Source organism: Aptenodytes patagonicus, chromosome 5, assembly GCF_965638725.1.
Source record: "Aptenodytes patagonicus chromosome 5, bAptPat1.pri.cur, whole genome shotgun sequence".
In the NCBI taxonomy this organism is placed as follows: domain Eukaryota; kingdom Metazoa; phylum Chordata; class Aves; order Sphenisciformes; family Spheniscidae; genus Aptenodytes; species Aptenodytes patagonicus.
Window position 1 is genome coordinate 39,377,196 of NC_134953.1, and position 27,242 is coordinate 39,404,437.

At 45.4% G+C, this 27,242-nt stretch overlaps 1 protein-coding gene across 1 annotated transcript; it reads left to right on the forward strand.

Moving 5' to 3' along the window:
- Nucleotides 1–1,185: 1,185 nt before the first annotated feature.
- Nucleotides 1,186–26,132, forward strand: OIT3 (oncoprotein induced transcript 3). The gene is made up of 9 exons (XM_076339442.1): nucleotides 1,186–1,335; nucleotides 5,090–5,464; nucleotides 5,954–6,064; nucleotides 9,983–10,105; nucleotides 13,036–13,158; nucleotides 17,960–18,120; nucleotides 18,745–19,160; nucleotides 23,593–23,692; nucleotides 25,201–26,132. Exons 1-9 carry the CDS (start codon nucleotides 1,272–1,274, stop codon nucleotides 25,384–25,386), a joined length of 1,659 nt encoding a protein of 552 aa, XP_076195557.1. The 5' UTR covers nucleotides 1,186–1,271; the 3' UTR covers nucleotides 25,387–26,132.
- The last annotated feature ends 1,110 nt before the right edge of the window (nucleotides 26,133–27,242 follow it).

Sequence of the window (27,242 nt, forward strand, 5' to 3'; positions counted from 1 at the left end):
TAGCTAATTTTTTTTCTACTGGGATTTGAAGCTAGTGCATCAACCCTGATGTTATTCCTTACATCAGCCTGCTGCAGAAATGCAGGGTGCAGAGGAAATGGGGAAATGCCTACACTTGCTTGATTTGCAGTTACTATAGGCTTAGCTGTACTCTCAGATGATTTCCAGGAGGAGAACTGTGCGATTATAAGCAGGGAGGGACCTGTAGATGTGTATATGTATGTAAATGTTAAAAACAGAGTTTTAAATTATTCTCTATAACACGGGCTACAGCTAGTGGAATGAGAGGGAAGATCCCTTTCTGCTTATTCATGTTGTCCTTGGTGTATCTCACTGCCAGTCGTGGTGCTTGGTTTGCTTTAGTAGGGAACAGATTTCAGTGTGCTACATCTCATCTATAGCCAGAGCACGTGGTTATGACCGGCAGCTCAACCTAGTTTGGTTTGAACCGGTAAGGCAGAGGTTCTTAATTACTCAGTTTTGCATGGAAGTTAATTCAGTACTGTTGGGTTTCTTGATTGTTGGTTTTGTTTTGTTTTGTGTTTTTAAAGACAGAGATTATAAGACTACTGCAGAAAAATGTCTTTATTTCCCTTGTTTGATAATCTCGCTGCAATGGTCAGGCTATGTGACTAGGAGTGGAAAGGGTCTTTGCGTAGCATAGGAACAGTTTATTTCCCTGTGGGACAGCAGACCTTTGCTTTGACTGATGTTCCCATTGTAGCCTGCTCCAAGCACTCATCTGCAATCTCTGCTCGGAAGGATCAGTTCTCCTCCTTTGGCCACTATTTCCTGCAGTTAAGGCTCTCTAGCTGGTATTTTCTGCCCGTGGGGAGCCATGAAGTCGTATGACTTGTGGAAGGAGCAGAGATAATAACAAGCATCCATCTGTTCTTCTTTTCCATCCTTTCGGGATGTCCGGGTGTCCCCTGGTTAGAATTCTTCTTCAGATAAGATAGTGGAGGTGTCACTGTGGGGCAGTCAGGCCAGAAAACAATAGCAGGTTGAGTCCGAAAAACAAGATTGATCAGTAAGTACATCTCCGTTGCCAATAAGGGGCAGAGCTGCTCTGCAGGGGTCAAGGCTGGAGCTGTACCCCACATCCCTTCACCTTCTTCCTCTGATAAACTTCCAGGAGAGCTATCACACTTGCTCTTCAGAAAGCTTGGGGTCAGAAGCTCCACCGAGGAGAAGGCTGCAAGAGCCACAGTGTGTTCAAGGGCTTTCAAGCCTCTGTTACTTGAGTGGTAACTGTTCCTTGGCTGAGTGGGATGTTCCAGTACTTGTTTTTCTGTATCTGCTTTGTCATCCAGTTGCAGCCAGTGTCTTTGATGGGTGAGTAAAGAGTCATTGCCTTCACGTTTATTTCTGTTTGCCGTCTTTAAGGTTTGTGCTGAGCCTTGGTATTCCTAGGTGAAAGACTGGAAGACGTGAGAAATATCCTTTTTATTTGAAGGTGGTGTGAAATTCTTTCAATTGGAAAGATCTTTCTGTCACAGAGTGTGAAGGTTCCCATATTGGGAGAATCTCTACTGCCAAGACACTGGGATTTTCCTCTCCCTCAGAGGAGAGACTCTATGAGTAGATATTATGCTACTTTTTCACCTGCTTCTTTGACAAATCTTAACTGAATTTAGTGTCATAATGCAGTGCTGCTCATTTCATTGCTTAGCTGTGCCAGAGCAGAGATCTCCAGTTACACAATACACACAGGATTAATCTCTCTGCAGAATGGTGGGCTTATGAATGCTTGCTAAAGCCTGATTTGTCATCCAATATATATGCTAGTATGTCAGCTGGAGAACTAATGATATCATCAAGATTACAAATTGACAAGCTTTACTTCATAGCTAATGCTTGTCAGGCTGAATTGCTCAGGCCATGCAAGAAGTGTGCTGGGGAGGAGAAAAATTGAGCCAAGAAAAGTGAAAAACAGAGGGAGCGGGAGACAGTGATTTGTCTTGTGCAAAAGCCCCATGCTTTTGTTGTTTGGGGAGAAGAGATGAGAGGTTGATTGGTTGCTTCTATATTTTTGTGGGTTTTTTTCTTAAAAACTCAAACTAGTTTTCAGTAAACTATGCTGCCAAAGACTGCTTGGTGTCTGCAGGGAGGTTGGCAGCCCTGGCAGTCTGAGGGTGGCGTGAGGGTCTGCAGTGATCAAAAGAGCACTGTCTGCTTTTTCTGTTTGTCTGCCTCCCCCCCTACTCCTGCCTGAAGCTCTCAAAGAAATGGAAGATGGGAGGGTGTGCTACCCCATTCCCCTGAAATGCCTTCTTCCAGCTCCCTCTGAGCCGCTGCATGTTCATCTCTGTAATTTTTGTCCTTAAATTATCTCCTGTCTGTTTAGGAGACAACGTGATCTCCCTCGATGAATGTTTTCAGAGTCGGTCTACAAAGGATATTTCATAAAGTTAATTATACTATATGGAAGCTAATGAGAGTGTGTGTATTTTTGGTGCTGCCCAGCTGGGAAGCTGACAGGGCATTCCTCACTTCACCTCATTTGGCTTTTAACAACACAAAAACCTTTTCATCTTAGTCAGTGACTCACTCTAAGGCCATACCAAATCATGTTGTGGAACCCAAGTGAGTTATACTGAGGGAAGCCCAGAGGAAGCTCTTTTCAGCTGTGTGCAAAGGCAGGACCCATGTTTTCCTGTTGCAAGAAGTCAAGCAAGCTTTTGGAGGATGGGATTTGACAGTGCTGCTGCTGTCTGTGGGTAAGGGGAGGCAAGGAGAGGCAGGTGAAATGGAGAGCTCATGAGGGATTGACTGGCGAATCTCATCAGAGGTTCCTGCTGCGGTTCCCTCTCCGCTGCTCAGAACTAGGGGCTGCTTGCGGTGGGAGTGAATCTGCTCCTCTGCATATCTCACGAATTATGACACGAGAGATTCCCTTCGTAACCCAGACTTGCACTCCCTGTGCCAGCTTGCGGCTCTGCAGCGCACTCATGACTATGGTAGCTGCTCCTGCCTTTTATGCTGGATTTGAGGCCAAACAAAATATATCTATGGCTGAGGATGGTGTAAGGATGTTTGTCAAGAAAGATGTTATATTTGTGAGAAGGTACAAGATAGCATGTCAGTGAGACAGATATTTACAGAGGATGCAGCTAAATAAGGGTGACTTGAAGTCCATTCTCTGAAGCACTTGTAGCTCCCACTTTCAAGTCAGTGAAGCAGATCAAAATAATGAACCAAGAAGGTTTGTCTGCATCCAAAGCATTTAATAGAAACAATGTCTCCCCCCCCCGAATTGCATCACCCTATGGTTTAAACAAAACAGAGGGCGCGATTTTAGGACTTAAAAAGAAATGTGGTCTGTAAAGTAGAGGGTATTCCGGTCTAATGCATTTAATCAGAATGATTGGTTTTATTAGCTTAATTCTAGCAAATGGTAATCAATTTTCTTTATGCAAGACAGCATTAGCGTTCATTTTGCTTAATAGGGAATAGCTAGTCACTGGTAAGTGGTGCTTAATCAGGTATTAAATGTAAGTGAAAATGAAACCTCTGGACTTTTAGTGAGGAAGCTGCCAAATCAGGGTTAATTAGGAGAAAACTCAAATGTAATGAACACTTCAGTTCTTTTTTTTTTTTTTTTTCTCCCTATGGTATTCTTACATTTTAATTGTTTGCAGAAGGTTCAGAAAGGCCTCTGAAAAGGGACATGCTCCTTGAGCACTGCATGAACAGACATGCACATACCAGGAGGTCCATGTGTTTATATCTTGCCCTTACAAACACTCACTTCACTCACAAACATCTGATCTCCTGTGGTGATCAGGAGGGTTTGTGAGCTTGTAAGGAAGACTGTGTAAAGAGTTGAACATTTTGCTCCCCAGAAAGTCCTGATTCAGACCTTCATGCTTTCTAGATTTTAAGATAACAAATAAAAAGATTTGGGGAAGCTGTTTCAGATGCAGGGAGGCGGCAGCATCACACAAAACCACAACAGATACTGTGAATCGTAGAGGTGGTTAGCATTTGGCAGAGGGAAGTGGGGGACAGAGTCTCTGAAGGAGACCAGGGCATATCTAAGTGGATCTTTAAATACAGGGGGCTGCCAAAATAGGAAAAGGAAAAGGAAATAGGAAATATTATAATAGGAAATATAAATAGGAAATTTCCTATTATAATAGGAAATATAAATAGGAAAATTCCTATTATAATAGGAAATTTAAATAGGAAAAGGAAATAGGAAAGACAGTGGAGAACAAAACCCCAGGTAAATGGAGCAGGGTCTCTTTCTCCTACCTTACCTCTCTAAACATACTCTCTTGGTTAGAGACAGCCTGCTGGGCTATAGATCAACTTCATGTGACCTGGGATAGCAGTTCTTATATTTAGCAGTTTAAAATCGTACCCTGAAGTGAGTAGGAGCTGATAAATTATGCTTAGAGATCACTTAAAATTATACAGGGGTCTAATAATTGAGATGGAATATTTTCTTTCTGTACCCCTTAAATGTAGCATTCCTGTTGCATATCTTGCAATTCACATTTTAACTGATACTTTGCAAGGTGATCTCTGGCTTGTGGTTATGGCAACTCAACTGTGAGGGCTGACGCGGACTATGGATGGTTTTTTAAAGAGGCTGCATAACCTGTTTGAAATCTGGCTCTCTTCTCCAAGGCTTGTGGGAGAGTTACCAGACTTCAGAAGGGGCTTGCAGGTACTCAGTTAGCACTTGACCAAAGGGTGGATGTCCTAGGCTTGATCCAGTGCTCCCAGGACATATTTCCTATGGCAAAATCACTCCCTGGACCTCAAGTTTATTTATATTACATTTTTTTCCCCCTGTTGTACTCTACAGCAGCTAAACAGCAAGTCAGACTATTGCATAATGTTGTAAGAGCTCTGTTAATTTACTTTTTCTTCCAAGACATTTAAGCCGAGCTGTCAGAATTTTCCATAAGGCAATTAGTTAGCTGGTATCGCTGTTTCTCCCCAAGGATCTCTATCTATCACAATGATTCTGTTAAGAATAGAAAAAGAAATTATTTTGCGTTCCTTGCAATTATCAGCCAACAACTTGATTTGATATCTACCAGATGTTCTCTCTTGTCTCTTGCTGCATGTGTCTCAGCCCTGGACCCCTGCTCTGCCTACATCAGCCTGAATGAGCCCTGGAGGAACACAGATCATCAGATAAATGGTTCCCATGGCCAGCCGACATGCGACAGTCAAATCGATGGGGAGTGGTATCGCTTCACTGGCATGGCTGGCGATGCTATGCCTACCTTCTGCATCCCGGAGAACCACTGTGGCACCCATGCTCCCATTTGGCTGAATGGCAGCCACCCGCGAGAGTCGGATGGCATCGTCCCACGCCAAGCCTGTGCCAGCTTCAATGGGAACTGCTGCCTTTGGAATACCACGATTGACGTCAAGGCGTGTCCGGGCGGGTACTACGTGTATCACTTAACCAAGCCTAGCGTTTGTTTCCATGCATACTGTGGGCGTAAGTAACTGCTGAAATCGCTTTTCTGAAACCCATTCGTCCCCGTGATGCAGGAGAGGTAGTGAGCATCCGTATACCTGGGAGAGGTGGTGACTGGTTTCTGGCTTTCTTACCCAGAAGCGTGTCAGGTGATGCATTGCAGATGGTGGCCTGTCTATAAGAGATCAATTAGACTGTTTCATCTCCGTGAATTCTAGCCTTTGTTCAGCTAGCGGAAATCTTCCGTAGCTGACCTGGCCGCAGTGATTTAATGCTCTCTGTGGGCCCGGTGGTTTGTCTTGGCATGCTACCAAAGCCAAAATTTGCGTCTCTGACTTACAGTAATTAAACTAGATTGTTTCTCATCAGCTTCAGTAGTTCAGCTTTCCTAATGTGGGCTAGGTCTGTAACTGATGGACTAAACATAGGGTGTGAAGCTGATGGTACAAATACGGTATTTTCATTGCATGCTCAGTGGTTTGTGCTGACAACATTCTTGCCATGCCCTAGATTTTTATGACATCTGTGATGTGGTGGATTGCCAGGGCTCCTGCCTGGACACCAGTGACTGCACGTGTTCCCTGGGGACAACACTAGGACCTGATGGACAGACATGTCTTGGTAAGGGTGGAAATAACTTGTGTCAGTTACTGATGCTTTCTTTCCCCTTTGTTTCATTGCTTGCATCTCAATCCATCATCTTACAAAGCAGTATAAAAAAGGAAAAGTATTCTGAGGGGAGTTTTTCCCCCTTGCTGCCTAGAATAGGGGGGAACATGTAAGTGGTTCCAGATCTCTCCCCGCAGGGTGAGATACAACATCCCATGATTGAATACATTCTGGTGCTGCTAGAGCTACGCATGTACAGAGGCTAGATTTGCTTTCTGCATGGTCCAGCTGCTGAAGGCAGCAGCTTTGCTGTCAGTAGCAGAATCTCTTTGCAAGATCACAGTACAGCTTCATTGGTATTCAGGAACGGCTGTGCAGTCTGTGATTAGAGATTTCCTCTCACCTGCCCTCTTGAATGCCTCTTTCCTCCAAGAAAAGTTTTGCTGGCTGGCGTAGGGCTAGCCACTAAGCTTCACCATACTTATTGCCCTTGTGGGGCATTGTCCAGGGCCTGGGGTTTCAGGAGAGCCAAAGGATTGCAGGTCACAGCACAGCCTCAGTGGTTCTAGGCAGCGTGACAAGGTGGTATTCAGGGGGCTGGCACTTGATGACTGCACTGGCAGAGACTAACATGACCAGGAGGGAGGTGGAGGGCTGTAAGTGAGAACAGAGTGGGAAACATGGGCTTCAAGGATTTGTGAGGGAATCCCCGTGAACCCCTGAGGTGAGGACGGCTATGGTTGTGTGTGGTGCTAGGGGGAGAGCACCTGGGCTGCAAGCTCTTAGGGAGAAGACGGTCTGTGGGGCAATGCAAGGGGCTGGGAAGGGGTGGCTGTTAGGGTGCTGCAGAGCCACACTGATGGATAGGAAGAGGTGGTGTGGAGGGAGGAAGGGGTGCTAGTGTTCAGGGGAAGTGCCCTCTCATCTTTGCCTTTGAGGCTTGATTTGGTGGAGAAGTTGAGAGCAGAGTTGGTCCAGCATGCTGCGTGGCAGATGAGTTTCTTCCATACGGACTATAGCTGACAAAGCAGGCATGGGTGGTTTCTTTCCTCACACTCCTCATGTCTGTGGGCATCAGGGTAGGGGCCGCAGTCGTTACAACCTGTGGAGAGAGCAGCCTGGCCCTGCTGCAGATTTACACTTGCTCACACCGATTCTACAGAACGGTTTTGCTAAAGCAGCTCCACATCTCTGCGGGTGAGAGTGCCTGACTTAGCTCTCTCAGCTAATTAAAAGTATCTATTGGCTGCTTCTCTGCAAGACTTCCAGGCACAAAAGTGCCCTTGACAAGCACCAGCACTCAATAAATATGTGGCAGGCTCGCAGGACAGGATTTCCTGCAGCAGGGAGGCATGCAGGAGTCCTGAGCCTGTCTGCATGTGCTGGAACTGCCTTCATCCCCTCACAGCCAGGCTGGGCAGGAATTGTGCACTGCTGCTTCTCTTCATGATAACCAGATGGCACAACACCTCAGCTGTAATGATCACACTGGTTTACCTGCCTGCAGCCTCTCTTGTTGTATGGCTCACTCATCTTTCTAATGACTTTCTGTTGTGCTGAGTAATTGCTCAATCACATATCTGAGAGCAACCTTGCCGGCCTTTCAGAGAAACCAAACAAATCTGTGTTAGCCTTTCCTATATGGAGAATATTCTTCCTTTCCCAGCTCACCTTAAAAGGGGGGCTGAAGATGCTGCAGTAATGCTAAGCAGCTCTGCCTGTGAACCTCCCTGTGCTAGACTGACTTCTCTTCAGTACATTATATGCTTTGAATCCCAGATCAGAACTGCTGATGCTAAGTTATATTTTCATTTGCAAACTTACTTAGGGGTTAGATTAGGTCTTTGACTTTCCATCATGGATCCACCAACTCAGTGCATTGCCCTTGACCTCTTGAATACCTGGATCCATGTTGGACTAAGCCAGTGTTAAAATCAGTTCAGCACTCTCCCCACCCAGTCTCAAGAAAACCAGCCTGTGTCCCAGAGGTGCTGGTTGTCACTGGTGCGGAAGAGCAGGGACAGGTCTGCTGTGTGAACTTGGAGGACCAGCAAGGTGAATTGCTGGGTACAGCCCTTGACCAAGCCAAGCTCTAGGACCTTCTAACAGCATCTCTATGCCTTTGCCAGTAGCCCTTTCCCTCTTCACCCTGTTTTTAAGCAGCTGTAGTTTTAATTGTTAGATGGGGAAGTGTGGAGCTTGTCACATGTGTGAAAAGGTAAGTGTCTGTGTGTGTCTCCTGGGTGTGCTTCCTGCCTCCCAAAGCAGGGTACCAGCCATTTCTTTGGCTAAAAATACTCAATTCATGTCGCTTGTGGAAGGAGGCAACACCACCAGCTGCAAGCTGTGGGTACTGTGTATGTGTGGGACCACTTACACCTAAGAGAGCCCATCTCTGACCTGTGTCTTAAAATGGTATTTTCCTTTTTTCTTGGTTTTAAGCTTCTGACATGTAGTAAATGGTAACTATTTTAGTGAAACCCCATGTGAACCTTGATTGATAACCTCAGCATTCTGGCCTGCCTAAGAGAAATCGTTAGTTTTGTGGCTTAGCAATAGCAATGACTGTCCCTTCCTCTCTATTTGATTCACTTTTTGCACGCAGAGATTAAATCAGGTTGAAGAATGAGAATCTCAGAGAACAAAGTAGCTTTCAAAAAAAAAAAAAAAAAAAAGACAGACATGGAGGAACTTTAGCCTTTAAAACAGAGCAAATTAGGAGGAATTTTCAGAGCTTTACCAAGAGATTCAAAAGCATATGCTGTGCTTTTTCCCCAGTAAAGGCCCTCAGCACCCTGGAGGGCTCTAATCTAGAGCTGAATGCAGCCAGCACAGAAACATGACACAGGTGCTATTCATGGGTAAATTGCTTTAGGTTAGAAAAACTCAGTCCAGGCCTATTACAAGGTTATTCTGCAACCTTTATCCAGAGTCCGCTCCAGAGAGTGTGGGATGCCAGCTCAGGCACTCCTCTTTCTTCTGAGCTGGAAAGGTAGGAGCCACAGCTCTGTGGAGGGCAGCAGAGGAGCAGAGCAGAGCAGGGGGGGCTGTCGCGGGGCAGTGAGGAGCTGAGTCCTCAGAGGGAGTAGCTCAGAACTGAGCTCTTCATCTCATCTTTGGTACAGAGTGTCTGAGCAGCTAATGGTTGTGGTGGCCTCTGCGGCACCAGTGCCCAGGTTAGATTTCACCATGGTGAGCTGACATTTCTGTTCTGCAAGAACACCTGAGCTTTCCGGGACAGGGAGCAGTCAGAGCTGGGGCAAGAAGCTGAAACGATGAAATTTCTTATGTCATGACTTTTCTTGGGGAAGCTTCATGGGGTTCATTGAAATGTTTCGGTTTGATTTCAGCTTTGTTTATATGTTTACAGCTGTTTTTCATTCTTGTGTCTTTATTTTGAAATAAGGGTTGAATCATTTAAAATCGCTGTAGGGTAGTTGGCCACATGTAGCAGTAGCAGGTGTGATACAAAAATAGATAGGGTTTAGTTTTTACTGATTCTGGTATTCACCTAGTTTTACCATGCAGTGAAGTCATGTTAACTTCATTTTAATGTCTTTGTGAGTGGAGAATAGTTTAGGATGAGAAGATAAATGAAAACATGAGCTCCCTCAGTGTGTGGAACTGGTTTGGAATTTTCCTAGTGGGACTGTGTCCATCTTCACTCTGAAATGGCTGCTGTGTGCATGCTGTCTTTCCCCCCAGGTCTGCTTTGCTCCTGAGTTAGACGCAGCATGGCAAAACACTCTGCTACTGTCAGTAGCTAGTGGTCTTTAGCATTTAGTGGGGTCACTCATCTCTGTTGCTCTGATCCAGGTCATGAGGCTAGGAAAGCCAGTCCACGGTCTCACCAGCGCTCCCATGTAGCAGCCGCTTTTTGCCAGCCATGTGTTTACTAGGGGGCACATTCTGACAGTGTGTTTTTTGCAGATGAAAATGAATGTGAGCAGAACAACGGAGGCTGCAGTGAATTTTGTGTTAACCTGAAGAACTCCTACCGCTGTGAGTGCGGGATCGGGCGCACACTGGGAAGTGACGGGAAAACCTGTGAAGGTGAGGTTTCTGCTATCACAATCTGCTGGAAACGATATAAATCATTCCCCTTCCCTTGCAGCACTAGTTCTCTCTTGGCTCCTTGCAGCTGGGATTAAATGTCACTCGTATCACTTCTGTGCTTGCCAGTGGTGGTGTTACTGAAATACCCTTCTAATCAAGCAGAGAAGAGTCTCCTTGGTGTTCTCCCTGCCTTGTTCATTTCTGTTAGGATTTGCTTGTATTTATCTCCATGGAGGGAGAGGCAGCAGTGGATCTGAAAGATTGGTTGTCCAGACAGAAATAGTTATTGCTGGAGTTGCTGGGATTTCGCTCTGGAGATTTGTATGACAGTTGTGTGGGGGCAGATTTAGCACTGCTGTTTTTTGACAGCTAGCATTAGGTATGGGGTAATGTCATGACATTAGACTAGAGTATGAGGATCGCTTAGCCTCCCAGGATAGAGATTGAGGAGGAGGGGATGCCTGTCTGTAAACAGAAGCTAGATTTGACATTAGGGCTACATTCTGACTGCTTTTTGTAAGTAGTTAGTTGCGGACTCTGCTGTGTGCAGCTGCTACAGTTACTTCCCGGTGGTGGCACAGCCAGGTTGAAAACCCTTGATGAGTTTAGACTGGTAGCTTAGCAGGGGCTTAAAGACTAAATTGTAGGTTTGACCTGTTGTCACTAATAATGTACAAACATCTTTGAGCAGAAATATGAAAACCCAGCAAAAATTGACTTGTGCCTGATGTTTTCTGTGGTCAGCTGTGAAGAGCACTGTGGCCCCTCACAGGCAAAGCTGCTGTGTTGTATGTTCACAGATACTGTGGGGCTTCAGACAAGAATAATAGCTACAGATGTGCCTCACTTTTGAGCTACCTGATTGCCAGAACTGAATATATCTGCAGCCTGCATGCAACCTTTCATTAGCTGCTGTGTGGTAGACATCCGTGGTGCAGGGAGAGAGAGGGATTGCCATTGTATTTTTGGGCTGGACTCCACCCTTCTGTATGGTTCACTGACAGATGGCTCCAAGCTGCAGTGTTTGTCCCTGTTTTCCCCCTCTACGATACCAAAGCACGTTTCATCTCACTTCTGTGAAAATCTCTCTCAGCTCTTTTAATAAAACATCAGTCATCCAGACAATGACACTTCCCTGGGGAAAGCTGCTGTGCAGAGTGCTCCTTAAGTACTTGTTAAGTTGTGTGGGGCCGAAAGTGATCTGTGGGCTTTGTCCCTTCCACAACCAGCACTGAGCTGGTGGGTTGTCACGTAAACCAGCTGTGCTACATAGCAGTTTTTATTCCTGAGCACTGCACTCTTCTGACAGGGCTGGAATAGTCTGTGCTTGGAAACTCGTTTGTTTCTGCTGTTGCCGAAGTTGGATTTTAGGGCCTTTGATATATCATTTAATTTCCCCTTCTGTAAGAAGGATGGTGCTTTTCATGAGTTTAACAGTGCTGCTGGGGATTTTTACAATCTTGTTAGAGAGTTTTATTTCTAAAGATGTGCCCTCAGCTTTGTGAGCCATTAGAGTATGTGATTTACTTGTGAGCTACCTCACAGCTGTTGTTAAAAAGAACAAATGCAAGAGATTTAGCTTGATTACATGAGCTGGTGAGGCTGAGTAGGGTTAAGAGTATCTCAAAATTTCCCTTATAATGCTTTACCTATTACTTTGACAAGTGTTCAGGCTGTTGTTTTCCATGCAATGTGTAGGGTTGAGAAGGGGATCTCTATTCTTTTATTTACGTTTCAGTGAAAACAGTCATTTCTGATGGCCGGCTTAGGGAGAAATATTTTGTATTTATTATTTGTTTATATTACATGTACTATTGTTTTACTGAGAACATCTAGCAGTATTCATCCCAAAGGGTTAAAAAAATTAAGCAGTGAAGATTTTTTTTTTTTTTTTTTTAAATTATGATACTCTGTTATTTTCTTTATAATAGAAAGCCAACAACAACCAGAAATGGCCTTACTTGCCTTACATTCTGAAGATTTGAAAATCTATTTTGATGACCTGTCAGGCTCTTTTCTGCAGCTGTAGTGGCTAGGAATAAGTTTTACACAAAAACACAGATCCTCAGAGAATTGCCTCACCTGAACAGAAAAGATGTCAGAAAAGACATGACATCCCTCAGTTACCTGTGCTGCCCTCTCTCCTCTGCACTTTAGAATGGGGGAAAGTTAGGAGGGGAATCAACCTTACACTGTGAACTTGTGTTGTTCTGTCCCTGTGATAATGCACCTCAGGGCAGCCAACCTCTAACCCTAAAACTGACAAACTAACAAAATTCCTGCTAAACAAACTCCTACGAGCAGAGTTTCATCCTCAGCCTACAAAGGGAATGCAGGAATCCAGTATGCCCACCTCCATCACAGCTGGGAAACCCACAGGCAAAGAGTGCATCATCTTCTCTGTGGTGTTCCCTGATGGGAACAGGAGCTGGCTATCTGTGAGTCTGTCCTCCCCAAGACACCTCCCCTGCAAATCTCAGGGCTTTAATTCTGGTTATGACTAAGGGAGTGAGTATGGTTCCACATGGTAGAAGTTTTAAGAGGATTTTCCTCCCACCTTTTTGAAATAAGAAACAACATAAAAATTTAGTTTAAGAGGACGTCTCAGAAGTTACAGAGGGCTAAGCTGAAGATTGCCTATTCAGCCTTCTTATGTATGCCAGTTACAGCATGTGATTTAATTTGGTAAGCTTTTTCACAGAATTTCTCGTTAACTTCATGGTGAAATGACAAACATGGGAAATTGTACAATTAAAAATAGGTTTCCACTGCATTTTCTTAGAAGCAAGCTCTCACCGTGCTGTTGCCTTTGAGCTCTGTGTTGGTCATACTGTTTGTGAGTCAGCCAGGAGTTTATGTTGGGGCCTGCGTAGCTGCCACGCAGCTGCCTGAGGAGCAGGGTGCGCTGATTTTCCTTTCCTTTCCAGAAATTGAAGGCTGTCACAATAACAATGGAGGCTGCAGCCATACCTGTATTGAAGTGGAAGACACATACCAATGTGAATGTCCAAGAGGACTTGTTCTGTCAGAAGACAACCACACTTGCCAAGGTAGGTCAACAAAATCTCCCTCACAGCCTCTGTCCCCTGGAAGTCAGAAGTAATGTCTGAAGGAACTTTTCTTCTTGTTTTTGCTGTGTTCCCTTAGTCTGTCCTTTCCAGTTTGGTTAATGGAGCTTTGTCATTAATGACAGATCATCCAAAACTGAGAGCCTGGAGACATTGCTCTTTTAACCAGGCAGGAGAACAGAGACACAGGACCCAGCTGGGTGCATCTTGTATCACAGGCAGTTTTGGCAGTGTTCACTTACAATTAAGATTGCTTAACATCTCCCATTATATTGCTCTGCTTTAGCTGTGTAGGCCTTTGACAGATTTATGCTATTAGAACTGAAATTTTCCATGCTTCAAACTGGGCTTTTAAAATTTCAGCTAAAGTGGTTCAGTCCCTTCCAAGAATGGGGTTAAAGAGAAAGGGCTTTTTTTGCCCAAGTATCTCGGTAGCCATTCCAGTAAGCATTCCTATGTCTTGAAGCAGGGCACTAGTTCTGATACTAGGTGTTTCTGCTGTCCCTTGGAAAAGTGCCCAAGATAGCATCTGAAAATTGACTGTTGCTTCTGCTGCATAGAAGCAAGGGCAATGCTATCCTTGGAAGACCTTCCATCTGAACTTTACTCCATTCCTGTATGCAGGGAGTTCTTCTTGCAGACTCACTCGCACATGGAGCATGCACATGGAATAAACATGTTCCCTGTTTTGGGTTGCAAGAGCTGAGCGAGATTTCCTTTGCAAATACATCCAGGCTCCCAGGGGTCAGTTTAGCTCTGTAGCAGTGAGTGCAGGGAGCAGAGGATCAGGGAGAAGGTCCTGAGGGCATTGAGAGTTAAGCAGAGGGCCTGTAGCTCCTCATGCAATGGCTTCTTACAATCCAGGTCTTGCACCCAAGATTATTCTGGGTCTCATAATCCCACAGCTAGCTGAGCCCCTGAGGTGCTGAAAGCATTGTGCAGCCTGTGTCTTACAGAGAAGATGTCTACTATGATCTGCTGCTGAAGGGACATTCAGTCAAAACTGTGTGTTGAGGAGAGCTATGTGGGCTTGTGAAAGGCAGAGGTAATGCTCTCTGGTGGGCCTCATTTGACTTGCCTGGCCACTTCTCAGACCTGTCAGGCTCAGCACAAAGCTGGAGAAGGCATGGTACTGCCCTGGTAGAGACAGACCTCATAGCTCTCTGCTTGTGTTCTGCTTTGGTGGCCCCATGAAGAACCTGTGTGGTTGCTTTCAGACATTTCCATGGGAATTTGCTAATGGGCTGGACTCAGGCCATAGCTAGGGCAGGATCTAAAATGCAATAAAAGGGAGTCTGTCATGGGCTAATTCACTTGCGCTTTAGATAATACCAATGAGCTGGTGTTACCTGGTGTGCTCAGAATCTCCTGTAGTCTGATGTGTTACAAAGTGCCCAGACATCAGTTAGAAGAATGGATCCAGACTTCATGGTGGCTGGCAGGGCAGGTATGCCTCAGAAAGGAAGTTGGAATGGTTCCACTTGATTAAATTTCTGCTTTTTAAGCTTTTTAGAAATGCAGGGCACAGTTTTCAGGGGTGAGCACTGCACACTTGGGATTCAGTAGTGCTTACTGCTCCAGCAGAGCCAGGTGGGGAGGAGGAGAAGGGGATTTCCAAGAGCTGTGATTATACTTACTGATTGAAGGTCTGATCGATGGATACAGGCCAAAAAAGAGCAAAGTTCTTCAATCCTGGCTCCCTGAGGCAACCCCAGCAGGGTTAGAAGGCCATGCATTTCCCAGCCAGTGTTTCTTCTTCTGAGGCTGCTAATGAGAGCAGCAGCACTGCTGGGTGCCAAGCTGGGGCTCGGGATATGGCATCTCATAAAGTGAGATTGCTTTTTCTTTTGCATTTCATGAATTTATGTCCCCACGCAGTGGTCTGCAATTTTGAGCAGATATGACAGAATATATCTGGAACTGTACCACACAATTTTTTATGGCATCTAATCAGGTTTATAGTGGTACAATTAACAGTGCACGGCAGGCACAGTTGCCTGGAGCAATTGGATCTGCAGCCTATCAACCCTCCCCTGCACTGTCTCTACATTCAGAACAAACATTAATAATTTTCTACAGAAATCACAGCCTTGGCTGCAATTTTCCCACAAAGATACCAGCTAATGAAACGCTTGGAATTTTGCAGACCATCCTAGTACCCCATCTCTTTCTGATGCGTGATGGTGAAATGCTTTTCTCCCCTCTCCCATGCCCAAGCCTTGTGTGCAGCTAAACAGGGTACAATGGTGTAGTTTATTTGTGTTTGTAGCAGTGGTTCAGGGCTCCCCAGCACCAGAAAGCCTGTTCTACTGAACAGTCTGTGCAAAAAGATAACCCCTGCTCCAAGCAGCTGTACTTTGAAAGGCCAAGGAAGGAGCCACAGGCTGGACAAGAACATGGTGCCAACAATAGCAGACAGCAAAATGAGAGTTGGACTTGCCACAGAAGCTTCCTACCAGGGTCAGGGTACTTGTGGGCATTGGTGCAAAGCAGAGTTTAAAGTGGTAATGAGGAGGCTTTCCCAGTACTTACAGGTGCTCTGTGGTGTATGAGGGTGAAGAACTGAAATGTCTGACCGGCAAAGACGGGGTGAGGCTCTCAGGAGCCTCGCAGGCTGGGGTGAGCCCAGGGCAGGGATGCAAGAGATGGATGCTGACAGCAAGTCAGGAGAGTGCAGCTCTCTGAACGGATGCAAGAAGTTGTGAATAAAAAAGGATTCCTTGGCACGCAGATAACTCATTTCTGCTGTGCATCTCAGTCCTGGCAGTCGGGACCTCATCACTTGCCCTGGAATAACATGTCAGCATATAGTCATGGCTACCTTGCCAGCTCCTTTTCAGCTCCCCCTACAATGCTGTTGCTGGCAGTCTGTCTTGGGGGTATCAGGCCTGTTCAGAGCTGAATCATGCTGATGCACGCAGTCTCTCTGCTTGCAGCACCACTGTTAAATTGGTAGAACTGAAACACTGTTCTCAGTATTGATTACTCTTCTGTGTACAAATGTCTAGGGTCGTCTGAATTACATTACCAGTTACTCTGAGATGGTTAGTATAAGGAGTTTCCCAGAGTGTTTTCCCAAACAGTGATGAGTTGGCTTGAATCAAAAGTGGATCTGCTCACAGGTCTCATCCGCCTGTTTCTGTGCCCAGGTGGTGGAGTGCACACAGACAACTCCTGCAGTGCCAGAGCAGAGGTTAAATAGGTGTCTCCTCTTTCTTCCCCTTTGTGCCAATCAAAGACATTTAGAAACAGACATAGCCTCAACCAAATTGGTCCTGAACTTTGGAGAATTGCAGTTGTGATCCAAACTCTCTGCCCTGAATTACACCTTTATAAAAGCATTACATTTTCTAATTCATCAAGGAGTCACTAGAACAGTGAAGCTTTAAATCCAAATTGAGCCAATCAGTTCTCCAAGGGATATTCATCTCTGCATTGCACTGTGTTCTCGAAGTACCTTTGTCTCCTTGTAAGCTTTGCCATTTGACATGCTCGGTTACTCCCGCTTGCCTTCTACTGCTGATGGAGGAAAAGTTAAGGTAATTCTTAGTTCTTTAATTTTCTGTTCTAACCCAGCAATGTCATTATGAGACCACATTGCTTTGGGCACACTGCATACATTTTAGCATATCACCTTGAAAATATTAACTTTTAATAAAAAAAATACTCCCTGCAGGTACACAGTAGCTGTTACAAATAACCTTAGCTGGGACATGAGAATTTTTTTAAGGGGCGTAAAAGACATGTTTTAGCAGCGTGCCTCGTATCCAAGATCTAGAATCCTGGATTATATAATTAACTTGATCGAAACTAAGGGAAGGCAGATCATATGAATGTCAAGGATTGGGAGTGTAATTAATTTTAGGAAAAAGCTTGGGGAACTAGTATATTTGCAAAAAGTTTTGTCATGTGATTTTAAAATATGATAAATGGAAATTCTGGAGGGGGTTTGTTTTTCTAGCTGAGAAGAGACCAGAATATATACACCAGTATGCTTGTCCTGTATCTGACTGAATAGATACATATACACCCAGGGAATATATATAGCAATTACTTTTTTATTGAAGATTATTCCGTCGTTTTTCCTTTTTCATTTTGTCCAATCTCTATGTTGTCTCCACTTCTTATGTAATGAAATTTTAATTTAAAAAAGTTCACGTGGAGATCTCTATTAAAATTCAAAGGTTGGAAGGAGGTGGAATGAGTGAGCTAATTGGGTTGGTTTGTCGGAGCTGCTTTTATTGCTTATAAAAATATTATTATGGCATTTTGATGTTTTTCCATTTTAGCTCGACATCTATATGGAATTACTCTGCCTTGTTTTGACATGTTCTGGGTTTGATGTAAAACCTGATAAAGGGTCTTAAAAAATGGCTTTGCCTGGGGCGTTGTGAATTTGATATCCATATCTGGGAAAGGCTCTTCCCAGGACATATCAGTGCAAGAGATATCTATCAGACCTGTGCTGAGTATTAAGTATAGCTGGAAATACTGCATAGCTAAGTTTCTGCTGCGAGTGCAGCAGTCATCTTCATCATCTTTTGTGGTGTTGCTGCGCCAGGAGAATTTGGGGCAGTGGTAGCTCAGGAGGTTTGTGTTGTGTAGGTGGGAATGTAAGATAGGTAGTTAGATTACTATGGTTAGATAGTATCATAAATGTAGCATATGATTGCCCTTTCTTTCCCCCAATAGTAATTGGTATAGCCCTTCCCTACCTCCCTGACACTGATACTCCCTGATAGTTTTGTAGTGCAGACTGTTATTCTGGGGACTTTTCTTGTAGTTCCAGTGCTGTGCAAGTCCAGCTCTATTGAGGTGAGCATCCCAAAGGACCTGGTTGGAGGCCTGGACCTTTCCCTCATCAACACTTCCTGCAAAGGAGTATCCAATGGCACTCATGTCAACATCCATTTCTCCTTGAAGTCCTGCGGCACTGTTGTAGATGTATGTATAGCTGTTGCTGTCCTGTCTCTTGGGATCTCTCAGATTTGGGGACTTGGCTATGGCTTACTTGGGGAATAAAGTTGATTCAGCTGTACCGTCAGAGCAGTTTCCTGTGTTGCTGTGCAGCTGGACTCAGACTAGACCTTGTCCCGTCTCCTCTCCAGTGGTGTGCGTCTGTCAGCATGGGTACTGTTTTCTGCTCACCCCGCACTTCACAGAGGCAGCTTCACCATCTTTTGGGTGCAGAAAGTGCAAGTGGTGTCACTCTTCACCCTCCTGTTGAGACAGAATCTGGTCCCCCAATAATGTTTCAAAGGTTATACTGGCAACTGGTCAGGAACCAGAGAGCTCATCTTAGCAGATGGGTAGCAATTGGAAGGAAATTCCTCTGCTTCATGCAGGAGTACAGTGCATCGAAGTTGACAGCAAACTGATAAAGGCCCTTAGGTCGTAGGTAAGGATGAACATCGTTCTGGGTGCAGCATATAAATTCACAAGCTGTACTTTCAGTGGCTAGTTTATGTCTAAGTTTCCTGAAAAAGGTAAACTCAGCTGCTAGTCAGAACTCAGAGCAGTCTTTCTCAATGATCTCCCCTTTCCCTCAAACACCTTTCTTTGCTGCAGGTAATAAGTGATAAAATCATTGCCACCAATCTGGTGACCGGCTTGCCAAAGCAGACTCCAGGAAGCAATGGGGACATCATTGTCCGCACCAGCAAGCTGCTGATCCCGGTGACCTGTGAGTTCCCACGCCAGTACACCATCTCCGAAGGTTATGTGCCCAACCTCAAGAACTCACCCTTGGAAATCATGAGCCGCAACCAGGGCATCTTTCCCTTCACTCTTGAGATCTTCAAAGACAAAGACTTTGATGAACCCTACAGGGGTGCTCTTCCCACCCTCAAGCTTCGGGACTCTCTGTACTTTGGGATTGAACCCTTGGTACATGTCAATGGCCTAGAGACACTGGTAGAGAGCTGCTTTGCCACTCCCACCTCAAAAATCGACGAGATCCTGAAGTACTACCTGATTCAAGATGGGTGAGTTCCCTCCATTGCTGGCTATTAGACGGGAATTGGCAGTGGGGCCAAGTTGCATTGCCTGTGTGACACAGGAAACACTATCACTTCCCCACAGCAGCCTGTCTGCTGTGTTCCTAGCAATCGCCAGCAGCCAGGCCATCAAGCTGAAACCATCTGTCCTATCAAAAGTGATTGGGAGAAACACTGGGAAGCGGTGAAAGAGATTACTCCAAGTGCAGCCTTTACAGGACATGTTTCCCTGTAACTAGCTTTGTGCATAATTGAGTTGGCTCCAGTAGAAAAGATGTCCTTCCTGATATCCTCTCTCTGCCAGCCTGCAGAGTGCCAAACCAATCGGCACAACCCCTCGAAGGCTATGTGCCACTGCCATGCAGCCGCTGCAGCAACTGGAGCAAGTTTTTTAATTTTCCCATAATGGCCTTACTATAGCACGAGCCAGATGACTCCATGGCTGGTCCTGGTTGGAGCTCCAGGAGCTCCCCTTGCTTTGCTGTCTCTCTGATGCCTGTCAACACAGTAAGCTTAGGGTCCCTCAGTTTGGCTGTAATTTTCTGGGCATTTGGGTTTAGTGATCTTTCCAGGATATGCTAGTGAAAAACTCAGGGTGGATCTGTGGGTTCACTGTAACAGGTTTTGTGTCAGAGGTTTGGGGGGCATTGCTGTGGGTTCTGCTGTGGCTCCTAAGATGGACCCCTGTTTTCAGACACTTGTTTGGGTGCTAACATGACAGTGCCATGGTGCAACATTGCTGTGGAGTGTTTGCAACACTTAACAAACACTCTGGCAGCTTAACCAGACAACGCTGTGGAAATGTTCCAGTTGGGAGCCAGTCTGCTATCCTCTAGGGAGGAAAGTCCAACCAAAGTAATATCTAAGACATACCCAAGTGTCATAGCCCAACAGTCAAGGGACTGTGCTCACATAAGTCCTGTGTTCTGTCTGCCAAACCATCTAATGAGGACAACAATTATTTCCTCAGCTGCCAGGATAAATCATCCACTGTTACAGCTGGTGATGAAAAGTCCTATGTGATTGTCTTGTAGCAGAAGGGTCTTGCAGAGTACAGTACACAAAAATACTGTTTTAATTTCCTTCTGACAAAGGTTTCAGCATTAGCTTGCTCTCCCTCCATCCTAGGCTGCAGTTCTTCTGTGCCTGGACATTTCTGGGGTTTATAAGCAGATTTGTAATGGAAGGATTGATTTATTGACTCCCTGGCTTGGCTTTTCCTTTGAACCCTTCCCAGAGTCAAGGCTCCAAACATTCATTCACTTCCCACCATGAGTGAAAATGATAGGGTTCAAAACAGTGGCCAAAACCTGAGCCGAACAGAGAAGGCAGAAAATGTCATCTCTTGAATTCACCACAGCACTAGTTGGAGGATTTATGGCACCAGCAGCCCCTTTGGTACTGTTATCCTGCAGAGGGCATTAAAACTTCACCGAAGGGAGAAGTGGGCTGGAGCCGGCTGGCTGGAGCCTCATCCCGCCTGCTCCGCTCTCCAGCTGTCACTGCGGGCCCCAGTGTCCCCAGACATGCCAGCCCCCGTACACTGTGCTGTATTTAAATTGGACCACTCACTTAGACCAAAGGCTAACGATGTGCTATTGAGCTAACTGGAGTTCTTTGTCTCTCTGTGTGCTCGCAGCAATTAAAAAGTAAAATTAGCTGAATACACTGCTGATTTGTCTCAGCTCCAAACAGTTCTGTAATAACCCAGTTTCCTTCCATCAACCCAGCCCCAAAAGCCCACGGCAATAAAGATGGGATTTTTAAATCAGTTTGATTATGTAGGATCAGACCTGCAGGAGTTAACTGCAGCTTCCAGAGGGAAACGCTGTTTAAATTTGAGAGGATATACCTTAAACTGATGGATGGGAAAATTCCCTCTCCTGCTTTCTTCCCTGCTAATTCCCTGCCATCTCCAGTCAGCAAGAGGTGGGAGCCTTCTTCTGTGGGACACCTCAACCCTCTCCCTGTGCTGATGTGACCACGCTGGAAATCAGGATTTTCCCAGATCCCTCCCCGCAGTCTCTGTAATACCCCATACTGCTGCTAGCCCAGCCAGCCAGCCCCAAAGCAGCTCTCCCACTTCTGATCTTGTTCTTGCTCTTTCTCGGAACAAAAATAAATAAAGGCATTGACAAATTGCATAGGTGATAAACATTGCAGCTCTCTGGGGCATCTGGAGCAAGGTCACGTCACTGAGGGCAATCTGTTGTAATCTGATGGGGTCAGGAGCTGCGATTTATCTAAGCATGACGTGGTTAAGATAGTTCCATTGCAAGGCTCATCTCGTTACACCTCGGGCTGCCTCTCATCTGTAGGCTGAGGTGGTTATTTTATTCTCCAAGCCCTCCTTTCTACCTTGCAACCCCCCAATAAGAGGGTCAGAGCACAGCTCTCATGGCACAGCCACTCTCTGCTCCCCTAACCTGAGCACATTATGCACAGGAAAGGGTTATTTTCACCATATCCTGACCAGGGTCACTCATTTTCCTTCCACACCTGTGCTCCCTGCCCGCTTCTCACCTCTCCAAGGTGGGAAGCAGGGTCTGGGGTTTTCCTAGGAGGGTGGGATGAGGTATGGCTCCATGCACAATGCGAAAGGGCTTGACCCCGCGACTCAGGAGGTTTCTGAGCTCTTTTTGTCATGCCGCAATGCATTTGTTGGAACCCTCCGTAAGACATACTTAGGGGCATGGTAGGGGCTCCACGTATCCCTGGTTCCTCCTTGTTGTTCTTCCATTTTCCCTCTCCCTAGCCCCAAACCAGTAGGTTTCTTGCCACCAGTGTGGAGAACCTTTGGAGAACCTGGGATTTAGGAGTCAGTTTGAGCCAGTGTCCGAGAAGCATCGCAGTTTTTATGCTCACAAATGAGGACATGCCTATGAGTTGACTTTATGGCCTCAAAGCTTGGCCAGTCACTTATGAAAAGTCTTTAACTGTCGTTCTTTACAATCAGATGCCTTCAGGAATGCTACTTTTAAAAGCAATTTTATCCTAAGCAACTTAGTAACATCTAGTGTTTGGCCTCAAGGGGGAGGAATCTGTGTCAATTTTTCTAGATACACAGTGTTAATTTATTAGCTCCCCTTGGATGACATTTATGTTTGCCTCCCAGGCAAGTTAACTAGACAAGCGCTGCAGACAGGGATATCCCTTAAGACTATGACCTCCACTGGCTGAGAAAAGCTACAGAAATACATGGTGGTGAAAATAATGCTAGGATCAGACGAATGCTTCGTGCTCCCATGAACATACACTGCTCTATTGCACGTAGCAGAAGGGTGATTCTGGGAAGGATTGCAGCAGGCTGCCGCCCACGGAGCCAACTCAGCCGAACAGCATAGAGATTTCCAAATACGTGTTCTAGTGAAAGCAGAGCTACATATAGATGTGGGGTTTGCTGCTGTTTGATAATCGAACATGCCAAATGTCAGCATTTCTGACAATGCCTTACATATTTCTGGTGTAAAGATGGAAGCTAAAGGTTGCTGCAAGAGTAGGACTTTCAGCTGTCACACCATTACCTCTTGTCTCTTCCACCACCATTATTTTTTTTTTAATATCTTGCAAAGTCCACATTTCTGGAATTAACTTGTTAGAAAGGACAAGCTGCATTATAGTGCAATATAAAAGTAGCATGTCGGCCTCTAAAAATGCCTAAAGCTTTGCAATAGGCAGCAGTAAATATCAAGTCACCGTAACTTTTTGTCTTGCTGTTTCTCTGTCAAACTCTAAATAGGCTGTAATAGTTTATAAATAGACCGCACCTGAAATACAACTTGTTATAAAAGTAGTTTATTTTTTTGCAGTTCTGTGACCTCTTGCATGACTGTGTAGTGCTAGTGATGGAGAAATTGAAATTATGTATTTTAGCTGTAGTGAATTTGAGCTGCCCGATCAAGTCCAGCAGGAAGAAAAATGTAAATGATGTAAAGCAAAGTAGATCTTGATTTTTTCTTAAATATCATTCGTGATATTTTAGTAACGTGGCTAACAGCTTATTCATTTTAAGTGTGATTTATGTGCATATATATGTGTATACAGAAAGTACATAGTACATTATATACCGTATAAAAGTTCTGTTGATCACTGCAGACTGTTGCACAGGAAGGTGAAATGAGGACAAACTTGCCTGCAGCCCTCTGGCAGTCCCTCTGCTGATGGGACTGGACCACGTCCTGCCAGCTCTCTGCTGCTGAGCTGTTCGTTGTCTGGAGATGCTATTATCATCGCTGGTGTTTTTCCCCATCATTCCCGAATTTTCTCCTGTGGCCAAAGAGGAAGTAACATGGATGGTAGCTTAGCTTGAGACAGCCAAGCCCTTCTTTCCTTTCTCTGGTTAAATAGGCTGGGATGTTTTTTCTCTTTCTTTTTCCATTTCTGGGAAACCCATTAAAGCCTCTCCCTCTGCTTTCCTCAGCTGCGTTTCTGATGATTCGGTGAAACAGTACACGTCAAAGGACCATCTTGCCAAGCATTTCCAGGTTCCTGTGTTCAAGTTCGTGGGCAAAGACAACAAGGTAAGCTCAAAACCCACCTCTTAGACATTGCATCAGCCCTGATCTAACTGGAGAGTCTCAGCACAGAGTTGTCTGTATTAGAGTGCAAAGGAGAGGAATGCCTGGCCCAAGGCAGATGCTGCTGTGCCTGTCCCAGCAGTTGTGTCTTTCAGGAGCCTGACACAGGTACTTTAGGGAGACAGTGATGAAAAAAACTAAAATTAAATAAAATATGAAGGACAGTTGTGGAACATCAACGCCATAGCAGGTTAAAATCATTGTTGTTTCGAGGATAGTCTTAGGGGACCCTTGTACACTGAGCGAGAAAAGCATTCCCAGTCACCAAACAGAAACCCGGGCAGTTAGGCACATTCCACAGTGTCCTATCTTTAAAACAAGACAGTCTAGTTTTGAATCTCTTCAACCTTATACCTTCTCTAGCTCTTGTGAGTACAGATACCAGGCTTCCAGATACAAGGCCACCATACTGTTTAATTCAATGTGAAACCAGGCCATCCAGGCTGGTGGCACTCTGGGGCAGAAGCTTTGTAGTGGGAGGACAGTTGAAGGATAACGCCATTTTCCTAATGCAAATAGCTCTTCTCTTCTGTGCTAGAAGAAATCAGGTCTTTCAGTCACTGTTGTTATGCTCAGCCAATGCCGCTTGCTCCAAAAGGCATAAAGCTGTCTCTCCATCTCCTGGAGAGCCTCAGTAGGGTTAAAACGGATGAGATTTTTCAAAATTCAGAAATTTCGCTTGGCTGTCTGATTGCCACTGCTACCTCCAACCTGCATCCTCCTGGCCTGTACAATGGATTTTGCTTCAAACCTCACTGTTGACCAAACATTCACAAATATTTGCTTCCCTAACCGCTGCTTGCAGGGATCTTGCTTACTCTCCTTGTCATTTAGAGGGCAAGGAGCATCAATCCTGTCACTGTCTGCCTTTACTATGCAGAAAGAAAAGGCAGCTGTCTCCCTGCCCTTTGTGTTCTCCTTCTCCCCTCAACTACCAGTCTTAGCTCCTCATCAACCTGCCTTTTCCTCCTTTGCCCCTCAGTCTTCTAGCTTTATGTTTTCTCAGCTCATGTCAAATTCTCTCGCACGTTTCTATCAGTCCATTTCCTTGTGAGGCTTCATGTGTTCTTGGCCTGCTTCCTACCATGCAGCTCCTACCAGTCCATGCGAGCTCTTCCAAGCTTAATCCTGGCATTTTCCTCCCTTCCTCTGGAGGGTCATTTCACGCCTTCGTATTTCCTGTCTAGCCCTTGGCTAACAGACAGATGCCATGCTCTGAGGTCTCAGCCAGGCACTCTGGAAAACGTGCCCTTTCCTGGGCACACAAGAAGAGATGGAGCAGCCAATTTGGCTGTGGATGGCGATGGTGGTTACGGACCTTGTTGATGCAGGGACAGAAATGACTGTACCGTGGGAATCGTGTCACTTGTGCTCTCTGAGAGCTGGCAGCGCTGCCAGTCTGATTCCCAGAGCTGTGCATTGACTTGGCCTGCTGTCTCGCCACCCTCCAGGAGGTGTTCTTGCATTGCCGCATCCTTGTGTGCGGGGCGCTGGACGAGAGCTCTCGCTGCGCCCAGGGCTGCCGGAGACGGGTGCGCAGGTCGGCTGCAACAGAGGAGGAGGAGGAGGAGGAATCTGGTCATGTGGCAAACCACATCCTGACAGGTGGCCCGATCAGAATCGACTTTGACGACTAACACCCACCCAGTGGAACAGCATCTCTGCATGAGACCAACCTTCCTTATCAATGCCTTCTTTCATGGTTGTTTGAGAAACAAGAGGTCCTTGAACCTCAGGACTTGTTTCTCTAACCGCGTGATGATTACTCGTGAAGTATGTTGGGCACATGAGGCAGCCCTCTGAGTGCAACCCAGACTGCAGAACAGTTTGGTTTTTACCTGCGTTTCTTCCCAACAACCCTTGCTTTGCAGGCCTGAAGCACTACACGACTTTGTCTTTCCCTGCATCCGCCTGCAGGCTCCACAGGACTGTTTATCCTTGACTAAACAAACGTTATTCAAGCCCTTCTTTCATCAGACAATACAAATAGTATCGTAGCTGAACATGCTTGCTATGCAGTTCTGTGAATGATGCTGAAGCTTTCAGATTTTGGATGACCGTTAATAAAAACATGTATAAAAATATATATCTCATAATGTGTAAGCTCCTTGGACCTATAAAACAGTTGTCATTACAGGCAGCTAAAGCTCAGATTGATCACAGGCACATTTAATTGTTATTTTTAAATAGTAAAAGGTATTTAATAAAACTTGATTTTTTTAGTGTCTTTTGATAATTGCATGCAGTTTAACAGTTTTTCCTCTTGTATTTGGTGTATCATTATTGTTCTCCCTCTTCTCCCCCCACCAAAAATGTGGTGCCTTTCTTAAGTGCTCTAGCACCTTGATTGTAAGAAAAAAACCATTAAACATCTATAAACATCCCCCCACCAGCGTGCCGCTACCAAGTCTTTGTTTGAAAGTTGAAATGCATTACCCTGGTCTAGAGAGGCTGTGGCTCTGACAAAGGGATTAGAGGAACGCACATTAAGTATTTATAGCAATCATTTGTAACGTGGGTAGGTTGTCCCCAGTGAGCCTGGTGACAGGAGACATGGCAGCCTTGTTTGAGTGACTGTGTGCATTCGCAGTCTCCTGGTGGGTGAGAGCTGGCTAGAGACGCAATTACTGGTGATGGTGGCAGCATCATGCTTGTCAGGAATCCCTTTGGGCCGTCAAACTCCTTCCAAAGAAAATAAAGTGGATGATCAGCTCGGGCTCCTCTGGGCTTCATTCAGGAGCAGGAGCGCTGTGTGGCGAAGGATGAGAGATGTGGTGTGAAAGGAAGGAGCGAGCGGTGAAGGACAAAGTAGGAGAGGCAGGGCTGGAGGGTGAGAGAGGAAGGATCCGTCTCCACCGCTGGCTGTGGCACCGCAGTGTGTTCGTGAGGTTTTCTGCAAGAAGTTTCACAGTGTGCAGCTCTGTCCTGTGTGTTTGGAGGTGCGCTGGAAGCCCCCCCCAGTCTGCATTACCCATTTTCTACTTTGGTTGGAAGCAGCCAAATTGCTGCCAAGGCCAAAATTTGTTGCTGCTCTCAAATGGATGGGGAGTCCGCTTGAAGGGACCATTTAGAAAGGAGTCACAAATCACCTCAGCAATATTCCATTTCACAGATTTATTTCTTCTGGTGACTGAAATTCCAGTGAGGAGTGGGCATTTGATGGGCTGGGAGTTTCATGATTTTTCTAAATGGCTTCATGGCTGCTTTTCCAATTTGGGAATATGTGTGTGCACATGTGTATGTTAGAATAAATGAAAATGTTTCTATGATGATAAGTAGGTATAAGTGTAACGATACTTTTCATATTTTATCTAACCATATGAGAAAGAAAAAGAAATGAAAAAGTCTCCTTCTTGCATTGCCGTGCGTCTCCTGCTTCTGCTGATTCACGTCTGCATTAGGACCACACGGGCAATTTCCCGCTGTCACTTGTTTGTTCAGGCAGCCTCTGCTAAATATACTTGTTTTGATAAAACAAGAGCTGGGAGATGAA